This window comes from Rhea pennata, chromosome 29, assembly GCF_028389875.1.
Source record: "Rhea pennata isolate bPtePen1 chromosome 29, bPtePen1.pri, whole genome shotgun sequence".
NCBI lineage: Eukaryota > Metazoa > Chordata > Aves > Rheiformes > Rheidae > Rhea > Rhea pennata.
This window is the reverse complement of record NC_084691.1, coordinates 3,013,490-3,031,485: the sequence shown is the minus strand read 5'-3', so window position 1 is coordinate 3,031,485 and position 17,996 is coordinate 3,013,490. Positions and strand designations below refer to the sequence as shown.

Below are 17,996 nucleotides of genomic sequence, written 5' to 3'. Positions count from 1 at the left end.
GCAGCGGTGCCCTTTTCCAGATCGCCCCGGCGTGCAGGACACATCGCTGGTGGAGTCGCTCCAGGATCGCCTCTCGGAGATCCTGCAGACCTACATCCGCTGCAGGCACCCCCCGCCAGGCAGCCGCCTGCTCTACGCCAAGATGATCCAGAAGCTGGCCGACCTGCGGAGCCTGAACGAAGAGCACTCCAAGCAGTACCGCTGCCTCTCCTTCCAGCCCGAGCACAGCATGCAGCTCACGCCGCTGGTGCTCGAAGTCTTCGGCAACGAGATATCCTGACTCCGCACGTGGGGCTGAGCACCCACAAATAAAGGGATAAGTCAGCCCGGCTTCCCAGAGGCAGCGAGCAGCGGGATGTGACCCTGGGGCAGCAGTTTGTACGTAGACGGTTTGATTTCACACTACTGGCAGTTCTGCTTTGTTTTCTCCTCCACGGTGGCTGGGTTTGCTCGCTGCAGAGCGGTGACAGACCCACTTCTGTGTTTGGTCCCTCTTCCCCTACCGTGAGCGACTTGTCTGCCACCTGCAAGAGCTGACTTATCCCTTTATGGACGTTTTGAGGCTGTCGTTGTGCTGGGCTGCCTCAAACCACTTCTTTCCGAACTGAATGGTCGGGCTACTTGGAAAGAGAAGTGCTGGGATTTTGCACGGGGAAGTGGAGCTGCGGCGGCGAGTGCTCGGCGCCGCCCTCCGCTGCCCCTCTGAACTCTGCAGCACAGACGCCGCGTGTGTTCAGGGCTGCCCGAGAGACCCCCGCGCACGGCCCCCGCCCCCCGCCTTTCAGAAAGGGAAATGTTGAGCGAATTGTGCACCTCGAATCCCTGCAAAAAAAAAAAAAAAAAAAAAAAAATGCCGTGGTCACCCCGGCCGAGGCTCCGCTGCGGGCTCCGCGTCGCTGCGTGCATCGTCGACAAAACCCGCTCCCGTGAGCCGCTGCGAGACTGGTAGGAGGCCGAAGACGCGTGTCAGGGCTCGGCTCTGGCTCGAAAGGAGAGATTTGTCGTAAACCTTCAGCGGGGATATTTGCGTTCCCAACACTACTGCCCGGCGACGAGGGAGCGGAGGGCTGCAGGGGGGAGCAGCCAGGCTCCGTGCCACGGCGAGACCCCGGCGCCAAACTGTCCTCAGCAGGTTTGCCAAGCCCGCGCCAAGCCCGCGGAGCCTCCTCCGCGCTCTCGGACCTCGGGGCCGCGAGTCGGGAGCAAAACGCCCGCGGCAGCGGCGCAGCCCCCGGGGCGCCGTTGCCCTCCGAGCTCGGATCCGGCCTGCCTTGGAGGGTTCCCGCGCGACGCTGCAGCAAAAACAGCCCGGAGGCTGCTCGGGGCTGCCCCCCGTACCCCTCACCTCGCCCTGCTCTCCCCGCTCGGTGGCGCCCCGCGGGGACGCCGGGGCGATCGGCTCCGTGCTGCGACGCCGCCTCGCCTGCGTGCCAAAACCTCCCAGCGCTTCCCGGCTGCCGGAACCTTGCTCTCCCCGGCGGCGTTTTAAGATTAGAGGAAAACAATTCTCCCAAGAAAAAGCAAGCGGCGTGATGGGAGCAAACTTCCCAGGAGGGATTCGGGACCAGGGACCGGGAAGCAGCCGAAGTGGGTGAACTCCGGGCCCGGCGGCAGGGGAGGGGGCGCAGGGGCAAGGGTGGGCTGCTGTCGCATGCGTGGAGCTCGCGGGGCGCCGCGGGAGCCAAGGAGTGCCTTGGAGGGCCGCCGGCGCCATCCCGGCTCCTTTCCGCACCGGGAAGCATGGAAAAGCCGCTGCGACCCCGCCGCCACGGGGAAGGCGACGGCCCGGATCCCAGCTCCGGCCTCCCTCCTTGCTGCCCGGGCCCTTCCCGGGGCCCAACCGTGCCGCCAGCCCCAGCTCGTGCCTTTGGACCGGGAATCTCCGAGCGGGGACTGGGCTGCCACAGGGAACAGCCGCGCGGCACCGCTCCGAGCTTTCCCTGGGATTCACCTGTCCCGAAAAGGGCCGAGCGGAGCCGCCCCGTGCAAAGAACCGAGTTAACGTCGCCGGGAGCCGGCGGGAGGCGGATTTTAAGGACGGGGAACGCCGGATCCGGCGGCGATGCACTTTATCCGGGGGGGGGGGGGGGGGGCCGGGCCGGGAGGCTCCCGGGGCGGCGGCTGCTCCTGGCGAATAAACCTGACGCTTGGGAAAAGCGCCCGGCTCGTTTTTGGGGGCCGCCCGTCCGTGTGTCCGGCTGTCGCCGGGGCTGCGTGTCTGCGCAGGGGTGTCCGTGCGGCGGGGGAGCGCGTGGGGCCGGCCGCGTGTCCGTGTGTCTGTCCGTGCCCGCCTGGGTGTCTGTGTGTCTCTGTGTTCGCATGTCTGTCAGCACGTCAATCCCTATGTCCGTGTGCGTGTCCCTGTGTATGTCTGTCTGTCCATCTGTCCACATCCCTGTGTCCATACGCATGTCCCATGTGTCCCTGTGTCCATGTGTCTGTCCATGTGTGTCCACGTCCCTACGTCCATCCCTGTGTCCGTGCATCCGTATGTCTGTGTGTCTCTGTGTCCATGTGTGTGCCCCTGTGTATGTCTGTCTGTCCATGTGTCCACGTCCCTGTGTCCATCCCTGCATGGATGGATGCATGGATGGTCACATGCATCCATGTGTCTCTGTGTCCGTGTGTCCCCGTGTATGTCTGTCTGTCCATGTATCCACATCCCTATGTCCATCCCTGTGTCCATGCATCCATGTGTCTCTGTGTCCGTGTGTCCCCGTGTATGTCTTGTTTGTCCATGTGTCCGTCCATGTATCTCTGTGTCCGTGTGTCCCTGTGTATGTCTCTTTGTCCCTGTGTCCGTCCATGTGCGTCCGATGTCTGTCCCTGTGTCCATGCATCCGTGTATCTGTGTGTCTCTGAGTATGTGTCTGCCTGTCCGTGTGTGTCCACGTGTCTCCGTGTCCCCGTGTACGTCCGTCTGTCCGTGCGTCCCTGCGCGTGTTCCCGTGCGCACGCACGTGCCCGTGGCGGGGGGCGGGGCTGGGCGCAGCGCAGGGCGCATGCGCAGCCGGGAGCTGCGGAGGAGGGGCGCTGAGGTGCTGGCGCATGCGCGAAGCCACGTGCGTGGGGGGGAGGAGCCGTCGTCATACGTGCGGGGGCGGGGCCGCGCGTGCGCAGTGCCGGGGTGGGCGGGGCCGCGCGTGCGCGGTGATGCAGGGCGCGCTGCGCGCCGCCCGCCGCATGGCCGCCGCCGCCGCCGCCGCCGCCGGGAGCGGGGCCCGGGCCCGGGCCGAGGGGCCCCGCTGCGAGCCCGCCCCGCGCATCGGCACCCACGACGGCACCTTCCACTGCGACGAGGCGCTCGCCTGCTACCTGCTGCGGCAGCTGCCGCGCTACCGGGTGCGGCCCCCCCCCACCCGGCACCGGGACCGGGACCCGGCGCGGCCCCGGGCGGCGGGGCGGGCCCTGCTGTGGCCCCCCGGGACCGGCCTCCTTGAGCAGGCTCCCCCCGGGATCCGCCCCCGGTCAGGGCCCCCGGGCCTGGCTCCCCCTGCCCCGGGATCCCCTCCCGTCCCGGTGCCTCAGGGCCTGGGACCCCCCCGTCTCGGTTCCCCGGGGCTCGGCTCCCCCTCGGGGACCCCTCCCCGCCTTCCCGTCCCGGTTCCCCGGGGCTCGGCTCCCCCGCGGGGACCCCTCCCCGCCTTCCCGTCCCGGTTCCCCGGGGCTCGGCTCCCCCGCGGGGACCCCTCCCCGCCTTCCCGTCCCGGTTCCCCGGGGCTCGGCTCCCCCTCGGGGACCCCTCCCCGCCTTCCCGTCCCGGTTCCCCGGGGCTCGGCTCCCCCCACCCCACCCCGGGATTCCCAGGCCCGCGCTGCCCCAGGCCCTGCCCCGTGGGCTGCTCCCCGGGCGCCCCAGCTGGGGACCCGGGAGTGACCTCGGGGCCGCCCCCCCCCGGCAGGACGCGGAGGTGGTGCGGACCCGCGACCCCCAGCGCCTGGCCCAGTGCGACGTGGTGGTGGACGTGGGGGGCGAGTACGACCCCGAGAGACACCGCTACGACCATCACCAGCGGTGAGAGTTCGCCTGCCTGTCCCTCCCTGCCCGAGACCCCGGGTTCCCCGGGCGCCTGGGCGCTGACCCCGCCGCCCCGCAGGTCCTTCACGCAGTCCATGCGATGCCTCCGTCCCGACAAGCCCTGGACCACGAAGCTGAGCAGCGCCGGGCTCGTTTACTGCCACTTCGGCTCCCAGATCCTCGCCAGCCTCCTGGGGCTGCCGCAGGACGGCCCCGTCGTCACGATGCTCTACGATAAGGTACCGGCTCAGCCCCCCCGGGGGCTTCCCCGCGCGGAGAGTCGTCCCGCTGCCGGTGCCCGACGGGGCTCGGGGCTGGGGGGCAGCACCAGGGGCTGACCTGAGGCGTCGTTTCCCCCCCCCCCCCCCCCCCCGCCTCCGCCGCCCCCAGTTGTATGAGAACTTCGTGGAGGAGATCGACGCCATCGACAACGGCATCTCGCAGCGGGACGGGGAGCCCCGCTACGCCCTGACCACCAACCTCAGCGCCCGCGTGAGCCGCTTGAACCCCCGCTGGAACGACCCCGACCAGGACACCGAGGTGGGGACGGGGGGGCAGCGCACGCGCGCGACCGCTGCTGCCGCCTGCGCGGGGCCGCCGCCGACCCTCGGCTCCGTCCCGTAGGCCGGGTTCAGGCGGGCGATGGAGCTGGTCGGGGGGGAGTTCATGGAGCGGCTCGACTATTACCACCGCACCTGGCTGCCCGCTCGGGCGCTCGTGGAGGAGGCCATCCGGCGACGCTTTGAGGTACTCCCCGTGCCGGCTTTGGGGGGGCCTCCGGGGTCCGAAAGCAGGGGACGAGCTTTAAAGGAGCAGGGAGGCCGAGTCCCTCTGGTTACAAACCTCCCTGCTGGCCCCCGTATAGCACAACCCCTCCGTATCTCTGCACGCGGCTGCGCAGCACCCACCTGCACCCCAAAATCCCCGTGCGCGATCGTGCACCCCCGAGCTCCCTGCACAGCCCTGCGCACGGCTTGGCAGAGCGCCTGGGCCGCCCCGGCGGTGCAAGGACCTGGATGGACTGGGAGAGACGCGCGTTTTGGGATTGGGGGAGGGGGAAACTGAGGCACGGCGGTGCCGGGGCAGGACCCAGGTGTCCCGGCCCCGCGCGTTCAGCCTCGGCCCCGCCACCCAGGTGGACGCGAGCGGGGAGGTGCTGGAGCTCCCGCAGGGCGGCTGCCCCTGGAAGGAGCACGTCTTCAGCCTGGAGAAGGAGCTGGCGCTGCCCAAAGCCCTCCAGCTGGTGCTCTTCCCCGACCGCAGCGGGCAGTGGAGGGTGCAGAGCGTCCCGGCGGGGCCGCACACCTTCGAGAGCCGGTGAGACCCTCGTCCCGCGGTGCCCGGGCATCCCCCGCGGCCGAGCGGCCCCCCGAGAGACGGCGAAGGGGCTGCGACGGGGCCGGTTTTCACCCCCGCTGCCTTTCCTCTCCCTCCGCAGCCTTCCTCTGCCCGAGCCGTGGCGAGGCGTCCGCGACGAGGCTCTGTCCCAGCTCGCCGGCATCCCCGGCTGCGTCTTCGTTCACGCCAGCGGCTTCATCGGAGGCAACCGGACGCGGGAGGGAGCGCTGGAAATGGCCCGGCGGGCGCTGGCGCAGCGGCCAGGCGGGGAGACGCAGAGCGGCTGAACTGCCCTGAGCCGACCCAGGCCTGGGACAGGACCCTCCCCCCGCTCCCTCCTTCCGCCCCATCCAGCACGGGGGGCGTTTTCAGGGATCGCTGCCAGGAACGGCCCCGCTCGGCCCGCGTGACTGACGGGATCGCAGCGGGACAGCGGAGGCGCGAGCCGCCCGCCCGTGGGGGCTCCCTCCCGCGGGGCTGGGACGGCGCCCGGTGCCAGCGGGCCGGTCTGAGCCCAGCCGGATCCCGCGGCGGGGAGGCTCTTCAAATCCGTTCTGTGGAGGTTCCCCTCCGCCTCCCTCCCTTATGCGTCAGTCTTGATGGGTTCCCACCCACAAAACCAGTAAAAACCAGTGTGTTCCCAGCGTGTTTGCTGCTTGGGCCATGGGGCTTGCTGGATTCAGGGGGGACCCTGAGAGCTTGCATGTGCACAGCCTGGGGGCGAATGAGGCGTCCTGGCCCCCATGGACCCATCTCACCCCACCCTTCCCCCCCCCACAAGGGCTGGGGGAGGACCCAGGCGTCCGGCTCTGCGTGGGGAGGGCACTGAGCTTCCCTCCCCTCCTCGCTCACAGCCTCCCGGGGCGCGGGCAGCCGGGCGATGCGGCCGTGCTGGGCAGCCTGGCTGCTGCTGCTGGCGCTGCCCGGCTGCCCCCAGGGCTGCCGCTGCCCCCGGGAGCCCCCCCTGGGGCCGCCCCCCAGCCGCAATGAGAGCCTGGCGGCAGCGGGGCCACCCCAAGGCGGCAGGCGGCCCAGGACCGCTGACCTGGCCGTGCTGGTGGCCGTGGGCGGCTGGGCGGCCGCCGTCCTCGCCTACGTGGGCCGCTACGTGCGGAGGAGCCGAGCTGAGGCTCGCCTGCACCTCGACTACCTCAAGTCGCTGCCCTGCGAGCGGCCCAGCCCCGAGGAGGAGGATAGGGAGGAAGAGACGCTTGACACCGTCCTTTGATGCCCTGTGGGCACAACGTGCCGGCGGCGGCACCGACCTGCAGCGAATAGTCCCGGCGAGGACGTGAAGCACCCACCTGGATCACCGCGCTCCGAGGAAAAGCACCCTTAGATCCACCAGCAGCCGGCGCGGGTTTGTACTCTCTGTTTTTTTCCTTTTTGCCCCTGTCTTCGTGCCAGCTGCATCCAGGCTCTGCTGCGCTCTCCCTGCAGCCCCGTTAAAGAGCTGCTCGCTGCCGCCCTTTCCGGCTGCGGATTCCCTGCCCGGTGGCAGGGGCTTGGCTCGAGCAGGGGAGACACCGGCCTAGGAGAATATTTTGCAGCACCATGGGCTTGATGCCATCCTGGCTGCCGCTTCCCAGTGCCCCGGGCAGGAAGGACTCAAGCTGCCGGGCTGGAAGGGAGTTGCAATCGCAGCCGTTCGGGGTGCAGAGATGCCGGCAGAGGGTGCAGGGGACGCGGGGAGATGGCGGGCAGCGAGCAGAGTCCAGCACGGTTCCCATCATCTCCGTGCCCTGGGGTTTAGCAGAGCGATTACTGTGTAATCCCTGGATTTAGCAGCGTGCAATCCCGGGGATTAACTGCACTGCCTCCAGCTGCCCCTCTGCTAATCCCTGCTCAGCGGGGGGGTGGGGAGGGGGTTGGTGGCTGCCCCGAACACCCACACAAAGACACTTCCCTGCAGCCCCTAGGAATAACCTGACTGAGGTTTCAGGGGCCCATCTACCCCCGAGCTTTTGGGGAGCCTTGGGTGGTTCTTTACACCCTCGAGATGACACCTGGAGGCCGCATTCGCTGCTGCTGACCTTAGATGCCTTAAATCTGTTTTGTTGTTTTTTGGGGGAGGTTGTTTATAATTAAGGCATGAAAAAAAGGAAAGTCCTTGTCACTACAACCTATTTTTGGTACTGTAAAGCAGTACCAGAGCCCCGAGAGCAAACAGCAGCCTGTGAGGCTCGGAGAACTCGTCCACGTGGAAACGGTGCGCTCCCAGGACAAGGAAAGAGCGACAGCACGAGAAGACGAGAGGCGCCAGGTAGGAAGAGGGATCTTTAATCTGTACAGTACCAGCCCTCTGTCAGACACGCGCAGCGACCACACACTGTTGCGAACCCGAGATGGTCGAAGGCAGCTGAGGCAAACAGCAGCTTTCCGGGGCCTCTCTGCACGCGCCGCATCCCAGCCGGGAGAAGGGCGCAGCCGGGCCCAGGGCAGCGGCGGAGGGAGCGTCCCGGTCCCGCTTCGTCGGGAAGAGCGGCGGAGGCTGCTGGGGGACACCGGCGCCCCGTCGAGGACCCCCGCGGGCGCCGTCACAGCTCCGAGAACAAGGGCTGCTCCCGCACGCTGGCGCTGGCCATGGCCGCGACAGGGCTGCGGCCGGGGCTGAAGCAGGGGATCTGGGCGCTCACGAAGAAGAAGGGGATGTGGCTGATCTTCCCCGTGGACCAGCACTGGAAAGGGAGGGAAGAGGAGAGCATGGATGGGCACGGGGGCGTCTCCGTGTCCCCCTCGGCTCTGCAATCCCCACCCCAGGCCAAGCTTAGCATCACCCCCTCTTTTCCTTCCTTGTTGAGGCAAGGGCTCCTTCCTCATCCTTGCCTGTCCCTAGGGACAGCAGGAAAAGGCTCTTCAGCCCTCCCTGGCCACTAGCCAGGGATTAGCTCACTAGGCTACAGCAGTGGGGAGAGCAAGGGAAGGGGCGACAGCGGGGCCGTTCCCAGAGGTGGGGCTGCACTCACCACGGTCAGGAGCGCTCCCTTCTTAAAGCAGGGGTGGAAAGCGATGAGCTGGGGCTGCGCCCCCTGCTCGCCTCGCAGGAAACCGCTGGAAGGAAAAGGAAAAGCCCCAGTGAGAGCACGTCAGGGCTGAGCCCCCCCTCCCCAAGGGCTCCGGCGCGCCACTGCTGTGAGCTGCTTCCTACAAAACGCAGATCTGGGGCGGTCAGCGGAGAGGTTTAAGCCCCTGCTGCACCGAGCGTCGGGCAGGAGCACCCAGAAGCAGAAGGTTTTGAGCTGGGTAACAGACAGTTTGTCTGAAACGTGACCGTTTCTGGGACAAAACGGCACCCTGCCCGAGCAAATTCCCAGCGTCTCTTCCGCTCCGAGGAGGCGGGTCTGTTCCTCCCCGCCCGGTCCCAGGGGATTGCTGGTATTAGCCAGCCACGACGCTAGCGGGGACTTGCCCGCTGCCAATACGCACCACGGCAGGAGCTCAAACACGGGGCTGTTGCGGGTGCGAAACACAGCAATGACTGTCGGGCTCTCGGGAACGTCGGGATTCCCTGCAGGAGGGAAAGAGAACAAGCGAATGAGGCGTTTCCTTGTCTGAGGAACAGCTCGGGCCCCCACGTCGGAGTGCGGCGCACAGAAGGGCCTGTTGACGGGAGACCCCGGACAGCGAGGTCATGTTTTTGTGGGGACCAGCTGGAGGGAACCGGACACGGCAGAGACTGGGGCAGCCAGCCGCAAAGGCTGGGGAAGAGCTGGCTTCGGACCTCTTTTTCCTCGCACCAAGACGAGCAGCATCCAGGGAAGGGGCTTTCAAAGACACTTCAGTGAGTTAAAGGCTTTACTCCAAGGGCTTCAGGATGTGGCGGAGAAGGGTTTGGGCAGGAGATGCAGCAGCTCCCTTGGAAATTCCCCAGCTTGGAAGGGCACAACATTTGGAGGGCCTTGTCTTCGGCATCCTCAAGAAAGTCCTGCTCTGGCTGGCTTATAGCAGTGCTTTGAAGCCAAATCTGGCTCGTAGCTCCAAACTGTGAAGGTTATTTTCAGCCCCCGTCACCCCCACGCAGTTTCTGCGCAGGGATCCGTGCAGCAGGAGCAGGGGACAAGGTGTTTCTACTTCACGCGAGTCTTGGTACCCCTCGTCTTTTCCCTCACTTCCTTTCCCCACCTAGCTTTAAGCACGCCGGATTTCGCACAGACACAAGCAGCTGGAGCAACTGAGTCTCGGGCCTGGCCGCTTCTGACACGGCTTCGGATGTCACCTAGCTGATGGCTCACAGGGAGGGAGTCTGAGGCAAGCAGCACCCCCAGCACCTCTCTCAAAGATCTGCTTTGTCTCAGAGGAGGGCTCAGGCCCGGCTGCAGCCAGGAGGGCCTGAATAGCTCGATTATCCCAGGGGTTGCTCCTAAAACAGAGCTAAGAGGCCCAGTCGGGCTCCAGGCCTAGTATGTGGGCACTGCGGGAACACGGAGACCTCGCAGGGTAGTTTGTAGAGGTGATTCATCCGACTGCAAGGGGGAAGGGAACTCATCCGATTCCCAGACTGTCCCTTCCAAGGATACCGAGGCGCAGACACAGCCACCTAACGCCAAGGAGCGAAGGAAGCCTCGAGGAGGCAGGACGGAGACCCAGCTCCGTCACCCCACTCGGGTTCGCGCTCCTTTCGCCAGCTGGAAGGGGGATTTGCGGGCAAAGCCAGTGAACGGGGAAGAGCCGGCTTCGGGGCGGGTGAGGCGGGACCACCTCTCCCTTTTACCTCTGATGATCACCGCAAGTCGCTCGCCGCTGGGGTCCCACGCCATGGAGTGCACCTCCCCTCCGATCCTGAAACCGGCACAAGCAGCAGTGAGATTCCCCCTCTCCACAGCTAACGGCACCGGTGGTTCGCTGACAAGGAGCGGGTACGAACCCCTCTGCCTCCTAGGCGAGTTGTAGCAACAGGCATCACGTTAGGGGAAAGCCCAGAGCTGGTCCTCACCTCTCCTCCCCGTAGAGCGTCTCGAAGGTGGTCTCTGACAGGTCTGCCACAATAGAAGCTGATTTCGATCCTCCCACTTGCCCTTGCATCTCCCCTGAAACCAAGGCCCAAGTCATTTCTCGCAGTTTCTGGGTCAAATTACTACGTGGGTTGTTGTAACGCCCCAAACTGTGCCTGTGTTTACAAAACGATACAGAATTTCTCTGTTTCTCACACTAGCTGTTGAGTAACCTGCTCCTATCCCAGAAGTATCTACGTATGTTTAGGACGGACGGCAGGGCAGGTTTTCCCTCTACAGATGTGGGGACTGCCTGCTTCCTTGGTGGGGGGAGGCTGAAAATTTAATACCCCTTTGCACTGTCAAAAGTTTCCCTCCAAACTGTTTGTAAGGCCATAACTCAGAGCAAGAGACAACAGGAGGGGGGAAAATTCAGCACTGCAGAGACACTGTGCTTCGTCCCATTCCCCTTCCCACCCCGTAATGATAAAGCATCCTGGAAGGGCTCTGAGACGCTCCTAAGACTTTGCTTCTTTCTCACCATTCCCTGTGGGTGCCCTGGCTTTGCCTGGGTCACTTCACAGCCAGCAGGCCGTGAAACGCTCCTAACAAATAAAAAGCCTCTCTGGCCAGAAACAGCCGCAACTGAAAGCGAGACAACTGCTTAAGAACCAGCTCTCGGAGAGCTTCACCTCGGCTGTTCGCTGCAGCAGACTCACCCCTGTACTCCGAGAAGGACAAGGAATAGATGACGGACTCCCCCAGCACCGTGAAGAGCAGTCGGCTGCCGTCGGGGCTCCAGCACCCCGTCTGCAAGACGCAAAGGCGCGTTAAAGCCAGCTAACGAAGCCAGGGATCCGGCAGCTTTCACGCCAGAGCGCTTTGCAGGCTTCCAATGGGCTTTTTCAAAGCCAGCTAGAAACGGGGCAGATTTTTTGCCTTGCTGGGGTGGGAAGCGCCTTTTTTCAGCTGACCCCGTCGTACCTGGCAGCGTCCTTTGATAGTGGGCCACCTCTCGCACGTCCACGTCTGAGCCTCCCACACTCTGCAAGAGGGGCAGAGCCAAAGTGAGCAGGACAAACTGTATTTTTACACTTTCCAGTCTAAGTCTGGGAAGATCAGATACATCATGATCTGCCCCAGTTCTGCTTCTCTTGAGAGAGGTTCAAGACATCAGACTCATTAACTACCAATTTTACTCCCCTCCCAAGACACAGGTAGGAAGGGGAAGCAGCCTGAGACACCCTCAGGGCATATCCACTTTGTCTGACGACGGGAACAGCAGTGAGGACTGGCTGGGAGCTCACCTGAACACAGCGGAGGGAGTAGCCGCGAGGACCTTGCTGCCGTCTGGTGACCAAGCCAAGTAAGTGACACCGCCGCCCCCAAACCACTGCAGCTGGATACAGTTTTCGGTGGACACATCCCACACCTAGATAGGAGGGGACACCGGGAGCTGGAGGATAACTGGGTGTTTGCTACACAGGCCCCTGCACAGCCCAGCACCCTCGAGGAAAGGCTGATGTCTGGGATGCGCTTTCCATAGCGGCAGCCGGTGATGCCAGGGAGCAGATCGAGGAGGGAAACGCTAACGCAACGTCGGCATCAGCCTGATTCCCCGAGGAAGTGCCCCCTGACCCAGCAGTCGGGCCCACGGGGGAAGTCACACATCCAAACCGTTTCCAAGCGACCCAGCGGAGGATTCAGCGGTCCTGGGGTCCCAAATACCCCACGCCAGAAGGGGCTGCACGCTTCCCCTTACTCACCAGCATGGCCGTATCGACCGGCGAAGCCGAAAGCAACAGCTGCCCGCTGGGGTCCCACGCGAGGCTGGTGACGGGGCTGTGCCCGGGGTAGGAAAGCACCTGGGCGCAGCCGGACGAGGGTCTGGAGGGAGGGAGACAGCTCTCCTCGTACGCTGCGGAGCGCTGCGGCCGATCCCGGCAGGGCCAGGGTCCCGGCGACGCACCGCGCTACGGCCACGTTTGTGCCCCTCGAAGCTGGTCGAGTCGGGCTCCTCGCGGTGCCGCGGGGCGCCGAGGCGCAAAGGCTGGGCAGGAACACGCGGCTCTCCCCGGGGCTGCTCACCTGGTGGAGAGGGAGGTGGGGTCCAGGTGCCACACCAGCACACAGCTCTGGCAGGCCACGGCGAGGATGGAGGCGCATAGGGGCTTCCAGGCCACGGCGGCCACGTTCCTCTGCAAGCGATGCTTCAGGGTGGGGACGGTGGCGCTGCAGGAGAGGAGGGAAGAGCGACTAGAGCCAGAGAATCAGGGATCGGAGTCTTCCCACCATGCACAACAGCCCCTGTCCAGCTCCCAGTGTCCTCGCTCCAGCACCGACCACAGTGGAGACCTAAAAGTGTAAGGTGAGGGGGAATCTGTCCCGCTGCCAGTGAGGCAGCGACCTCTTTCCTTGTGTGTGTGTGTGTTGGGGGGGGGGGAACAGGGAAGACCCCAGCCAGGTGACATCCGCACTACTCCGAGCCGAAGAGACGGCCGCACACCTCGTGTGATTAAGCGGCACGCCCCGCGCTGCCCACGGCCTAGGCCCAGCGTGAGACACGGCACTTGCTGGCTTGAAATCCCAGCTGGGGGAGAAAGCCCCAGCGGGGAAAAACTGGGAGGGTTTCAGAATGAGCCGGGTGAGTCTTCTCTGAAGGAGGGCTTTATATGTCTGCTGAGCCTCGCTCAGGGAGCAGGGAGACCTGGAGGAGAAACGAGATCCAGTGATGCCCAAGAGGGGAAGGGAACGTCCCAGCCTCCCTAAGAGCCTCTTGCCGCGAGCTGCTCTGCCTGCCAACCGCAGCTAGGCCACGGGTGCCGTGGCCGCCTGCCCTCCCGGGCTACTGATAGAGCCAGAGAGCTGGGACAGAAAGAAAAGCAAGGCTCAAATGAGATCAGAGGAAATGTCCTAGCAGAGCTCCTGCTCTGCAGCAAGAAATTCTGGGGCTAGGACCAACGACAGCAGAACCTGACTGCAGACGCTACAGCGGCGCTGGCCAGAGGCACAGGAGGAATCCTTACATGTGCCAGAGGCAGATCTGAAAGGGCAAAACGAGGAAGAGAGGCGACACTGCGGTCTGCAAAAGCAGAAACGCTTCCCTGAGGAGCTGAGCTGAGCTTTCCAGGGAAGCCACCGTGCCCTGGACAGAGAGAGGCACCAGTCACAGGAGTCAGGGCTGCAGGAGCTTCACGTAAATCGGAGGGAGCAACTGTCCCTAAACGCCTGCAGACACGAGGATTCCTGAAGCCCAACCCTCCTTACCTGTTTGTGTTGTAGACACGAATAGAGTCATCCAGAAGAGCCACCGCAAACTTGCTGGTGTGGGGGTGCCAGGCGAAGGCTCGGATGGTGCAGCCGGCCCTGGCGGGAGGCACGGGGCAGGGTGAGACGCACCGGGGTTCCTGGCTCCAGGCAGCGGTGCCAGAGCAACCCCTCCTCTCCCTGACGCACGGGGTCATCAGCGAAATAAAACCTCCCCTTTCGCTGCTGAGCAAGGCTTTTCTCTGATAAATCGCCTGTTCCTGGTGATTATTCACAGGAATCTGAAAAGCACCTGCTTAACAAGCAGTCACTGGTGACTGTTTGAAGGAAGCTTCCAAGCTTAGGCCATGGCAGGAGTAAAAAGCCCCGACGAAGTCTAATGCTGTCTCTTCCATGGCATTGGGGCCGCCTGTTTTGCCTCTCCGTGTTGGTGCATGAAAGCTGGGGTAACCAGAGGCAGGCAACGGGGAAATATTTGCCCAGACACCCCCTTACTGGGAAGACAAAAGACCCCTGGACACTTCTATCACGGCTTTTGCACCCACAGGCCCTTTGATCAGCTTTATAAACCCCATTTTGCAGCGCAGAGGCAAGGCCCAGAGATACTCGGAGTCCTGTCGAGCGGAGCTCCGGCTCTCCGAAACCACGGCCGCGCGGCACGGCAGCGGCTCAACGCGCAGGACTTACCAGTCCACCGCCTGGGAGAACTCTGCGATCATGTCTTCGCTGGTTAGCTTTGGGGAGAAGCACAGGGAGGGAGCAGAGTGAACGCCAACCTCGGCCACGCGCGCACGACGAGAGCGAGAGCTGCCCCCAGCACAGCGGTCGGGAGCCTCCCTGTATCCAGACTCCCCCCCCGCCCCACCTCAAGTTCTTCCACCTAGGGATGAGTTAACGTCCCAAAAAAAACACTCACCGACAAGTGGGGGAAGAGGGAGCCGTGCAGCGAGGAGACCCAGTGGCACACGGCCAGGGCGTAGCGCGATCCCGTCTTCACCCACTGCAGAGCTGGCGGGAGAAAGGACCGTCAGCGCTTCCGCGACCTTCCCGGCGAGGGCCAAAGAGCCGAGGAAGCGCAATCAGCTCCTAAAGGCTGCACAGGGTCAAGAGAGGCAGGCGTGTGGCGTGATTTGATTTAACAAAACCAAAAAAAAAAAAAAAACCCAGTGAATTTAACCCAGGTCCCCAAATTTCGGTGAGACAGCGGCTTTAGCAGCTTCGATAAGCCTGGGTGGGCAAAGCTGCGGCTTAAACGCGATCTCAGCCCGCACCTCTCCCCGCTGCGGCACGGCCCTCACCAGCACCCTCCTCGCTAGGCGGTGCGGAAAGAGTCGCTAGGCTGAGGAAGGAAAGGGGAGCGAAGGGATCGAAGCGAGAGCCGGAGAGATCCAGGAGAAAGGTCTCCGAGAGCAGCGCAGACTCACCCTCCTCCTCGGCGTTTGCCACCTCGTTAAGCACCCCACACACTCCCACGTCCCGCCTGCAACAGAAAGGCTTGGTGAGGCTCCCTCCCTCCCGCAGCAAGGGGGGGACACGGGGGAGCGCTCCCCCCGCTCGCGAGCGAGGGCAGAGGCTTCTGCTCTGCTCCTGGGTCAAGAGGCTCCAAGACCAGGGAACAAAAGCAGGTTTTGTTCAGCTCCTAACACGACCCGAAGCAGCCTGGGCCACGGCCCGAGCCGCTGCCTCCCGGCTTCGCCTCGCGCGCTCACCAGGCGTTGATGCACCTCTTCCAGAGGGACTCGCGGTGGTGGATGAAGGCAGGCTTGGTGCCGTGCTCCAGCCGGCCGTGAGCCTTCAGGGTTTCCTTGGGCAGGCTGAGGACGGGCAGGTCCGCCAGCTACGGGCACAGACGGCGAGCAGTGAGCGAAGGCCCGCGGCTCAGGGGGCAGCCGGCCGAAGGGCTCCCGCAGCAGAGCGGGCGGCGCCGAGCGCTCGGCCGAGCCCGGGGGGCAGACGCAGCCCGAGAAAGCAAACGTAGGCACGAGAAAAGGAGAGGAGCAGAGATCAGGGGAGGGGGGACACGGAGAAACGCCGGGAAGGGCTCACCTGGCTCTGGAAAGCCAGAGGCAGCTTCTCATAGAGGTGGCCGCAGACCAAGGCGTTATTGAACTCGTAGAGGGTGACGTCCCCGGGGGGCGGCGGAGGCGGGAACAGGCCTAGGGAGCACATCCTGCTGCAGGTCCTGGGGGTGGGGAGGGGGGGAACGCTGAGCCTGCAGAGGAGCCTCGTCCGACCCTGCACGAGTCCTTCGGCCTGGGAGGGCCGAGCGTGTAAAGGGTGCGTGTGTGTGTGTGTGGGGGGGCGCGATTCAAGCTCCATCCTCTGCCCCCAGAGGCGCCATCGCTGCAATCCTGCAATCCCCTCAGGAGCCCTCTGCCCCCAAACCAAGCCTGCAATGTGCCCCCCCAACTCGTCCCGCTCCCCCAGCAGCACCCCAGTATCCCCCCCGGACCCCCCCACCCATCCTGCCCCCCCAGCAGCACCCCAGTATCACCCTCAGGAGCCCCCCCACCCACCCACCCTGCCCCCCCCAGCAGCTCCCCAGTATCCCGCCCGGGCCCCCCCACCCATCCTGCCCCCCCAGCAGCACCCCAGTATCACCCTCAGGAGCCCCCCCACCCACCCACCCTGCCCCCCCCCAACAGCTCCCCAGTATCCCCCCCGGGCCCCCCCACCCTTCCTGCCCCCCAGCAGCTCCCCAGTATCCCCCAGCTGCCCCCGGCCCAAGCTGTCACCCCTCCTGCAGCCCCCCCCCCCGCCATGGCGCCCCTCTCACCCCTTCGCGCCTCCCGCGGCCGTTGGGCGCGCGCGGACGGGTGCCGGCGCGGGCCAATCCCCGCCACCACCCTGGGGCGCGCGCGGACGGGTGCCGGCGCGGGCCAATCCCCGCCACCACCCTGGGGCGCGCACGGACGGGTGCCGGCGCAGGCCAATCCTCCGCGGCCGCCACCTAGCGGCGGCGGCGCAGGGATATGTGTGTGTGTGTGGGGGGGGGGGGGGGGGAATTAAAGGGGCCGCGGCGGCTCTCCCGGCCCCGCCCGTTCGGCAGCGCGGGGGCGGCCCACGCCGACGGCTGGCTGCTCGGCTAGTCCCCCTCGGGGCAGCTAGTTCATCCTCCTGCAGGCGCGGAAACTCGAGGCTCCGCCCGCAGACAGCGGGCTGATAACGGTGGCATCGCGCGGCGGCGGGCGTTGCCCTTTTAAGAGCGGCGGCGCGCCCCCGCGCTGGCGGGGAAAGCGGCACGTGGCGGCCGCGGCGCGGCGCCGGGGACCCCCCCCGACATCCCCCCCTCCCCGGCACCCCCAAGGGGTCATCGGGGCACCCAGTGGTCTTGCACCGCGCTCACCCCCCCTGCGTCTGCGTGCGCTGCCCCGGGGAGTCACGGTGGGACCCTGGAGCTGGGGGGGGGGGGATCGTGGTGTGTGCACCCACCCGAGTCCCGTGGGTGCACGGGCCTCCGTGTGCAACCCCCCGTGCCCGGGTCCCGTGGGTGCACACCTCCGCGCGTGGGTCCCACGGGTGCACGCTCTGCGCCTGCACGAGCCCCGTGGGTGCCCGCGTCCCTCCGCACCCTCCCGTGCACAGGCCCCGCGAGCGCCCACCTCTACACCCGCAGGCAGGGGTCCCACGGGTGCCTGCCTCCGTCGAGGCAGGGCGTGGGTGCTGCCGTGTGCGCTCTCCGCTCCTCCTCCCCCCCCCGGCCCGATCCCTCTGGCTTGGAGCGCTCCCAGCTCCTCTTTTTGGGATCTCATTTTCCTTCCCTCCCGTTTTCGGCTCGCTTTTATTATATTTATCTCTGTATTTTCCTTAGCGGCCACAGGAGTTATTTTAATTTTTTTCAGGATATTAAATAAACGCTCTGGCGGGGGGGGCTGCGGGAGGAGGCCCTGCATTCCTCACCCATTACGGAGCGAGCGGGGTTTGATAGGAGACAACGATTTGGACGGCGCCGATCGCTGGAAGACATCAGAGCCACCGCAGGCCTGGCTCGGCCTCGCCGGCTTCCCTTCCCCTTGGACGCGGCGGCGGTGGCAGGAGCTGAGCCCCCCCTCCCGTCCCGTCCCCCCCCGCCCGCCGCCACCGCGTGCCCCCCCCCCAGGAACGGCCGGGCGGGCGGCGGACCTCGAGTCCCTGGCCGCTCGGGGCGTCCCCGCCGGGGTATCAGGGCGGGGTGGGGGCGAGGAGGTGATTTTGGGGGGGTGGGGGGAGGGTTGGCTGGGGAGGGAGGGAGGGGGGGTGTCCCGAAAGCAGAGCCGCCGTTTGGGAGGCTCCGGGCGGTCGAACCGCGCGGCGGCCCCCGGGTTTGGGATGCGCCGGTTCGGCTCGGCCGGATGCTCCCGTCGGCAGCGGCGCCGGGGCTGGGGGGTGAGCTGCCGTTTTTTTTTTGGGGGGGGGGGGGGAGGAAAAACCCGGCGGACGGGGGGCTTGTTCGCCCCGCGCGTC

The 17,996-nt window shown here is 65.6% G+C and overlaps 3 protein-coding genes across 7 annotated transcripts in view; 2 read left to right on the top strand and 1 right to left on the bottom strand.

Moving 5' to 3' along the window:
• VDR (vitamin D receptor) overlaps positions 1-2,072 on the top strand; it is a 38,352-nt gene extending 36,280 nt beyond the window's left edge. For both annotated transcript variants that reach the window (XM_062597277.1, XM_062597278.1), the window contains one exon: positions 21-2,072. In XM_062597277.1, coding sequence (XP_062453261.1) covers positions 21-280 — 260 coding nt within the window. In that variant the 3' untranslated portion in view covers positions 281-2,072. The remainder of the gene's footprint in view (positions 1-20) is intronic.
• Positions 2,073-3,213: 1,141 nt separating this feature from the next.
• On the top strand, positions 3,214-5,999 carry MYG1 (MYG1 exonuclease; the record flags this gene model as incomplete). Its single annotated transcript, XM_062597086.1, has 7 exons — positions 3,214-3,342; positions 3,902-4,014; positions 4,097-4,256; positions 4,408-4,557; positions 4,642-4,764; positions 5,153-5,334; positions 5,456-5,999. Coding segments are annotated over 7 exons (1,044 nt in total), but the record flags the coding sequence as incomplete, so codon positions are not given.
• A 1,619-nt stretch (positions 6,000-7,618) lies between these two features.
• On the bottom strand, positions 7,619-16,387 carry AAAS (aladin WD repeat nucleoporin). Of its 4 annotated transcripts, none has more exons than XM_062597218.1 (17): positions 16,330-16,387; positions 15,600-15,806; positions 15,263-15,390; positions 14,978-15,033; positions 14,470-14,561; positions 14,241-14,287; positions 13,554-13,652; positions 12,375-12,518; positions 12,053-12,173; positions 11,594-11,718; positions 11,271-11,331; positions 11,006-11,096; positions 10,289-10,382; positions 10,067-10,134; positions 8,782-8,863; positions 8,322-8,406; positions 7,619-8,033 (listed from the first exon to the last, which is right to left on the bottom strand). In XM_062597218.1, exons 2-17 carry the CDS (start codon positions 15,720-15,722, stop codon positions 7,893-7,895), a joined length of 1,557 nt encoding a protein of 518 aa, XP_062453202.1. In that variant the 5' UTR covers positions 15,723-15,806; positions 16,330-16,387; the 3' UTR covers positions 7,619-7,892. The 4 variants fall into 4 exon arrangements, 3 of the variants coding, with proteins under 3 accessions (XP_062453202.1, XP_062453204.1, XP_062453201.1); XM_062597220.1 differs by having other exon boundaries at positions 15,600-15,735; positions 16,330-16,386; XM_062597217.1 differs by lacking the exon at positions 16,330-16,387 and having other exon boundaries at positions 15,600-15,953.
• Between the last annotated feature and the right edge of the window lie 1,609 nt (positions 16,388-17,996).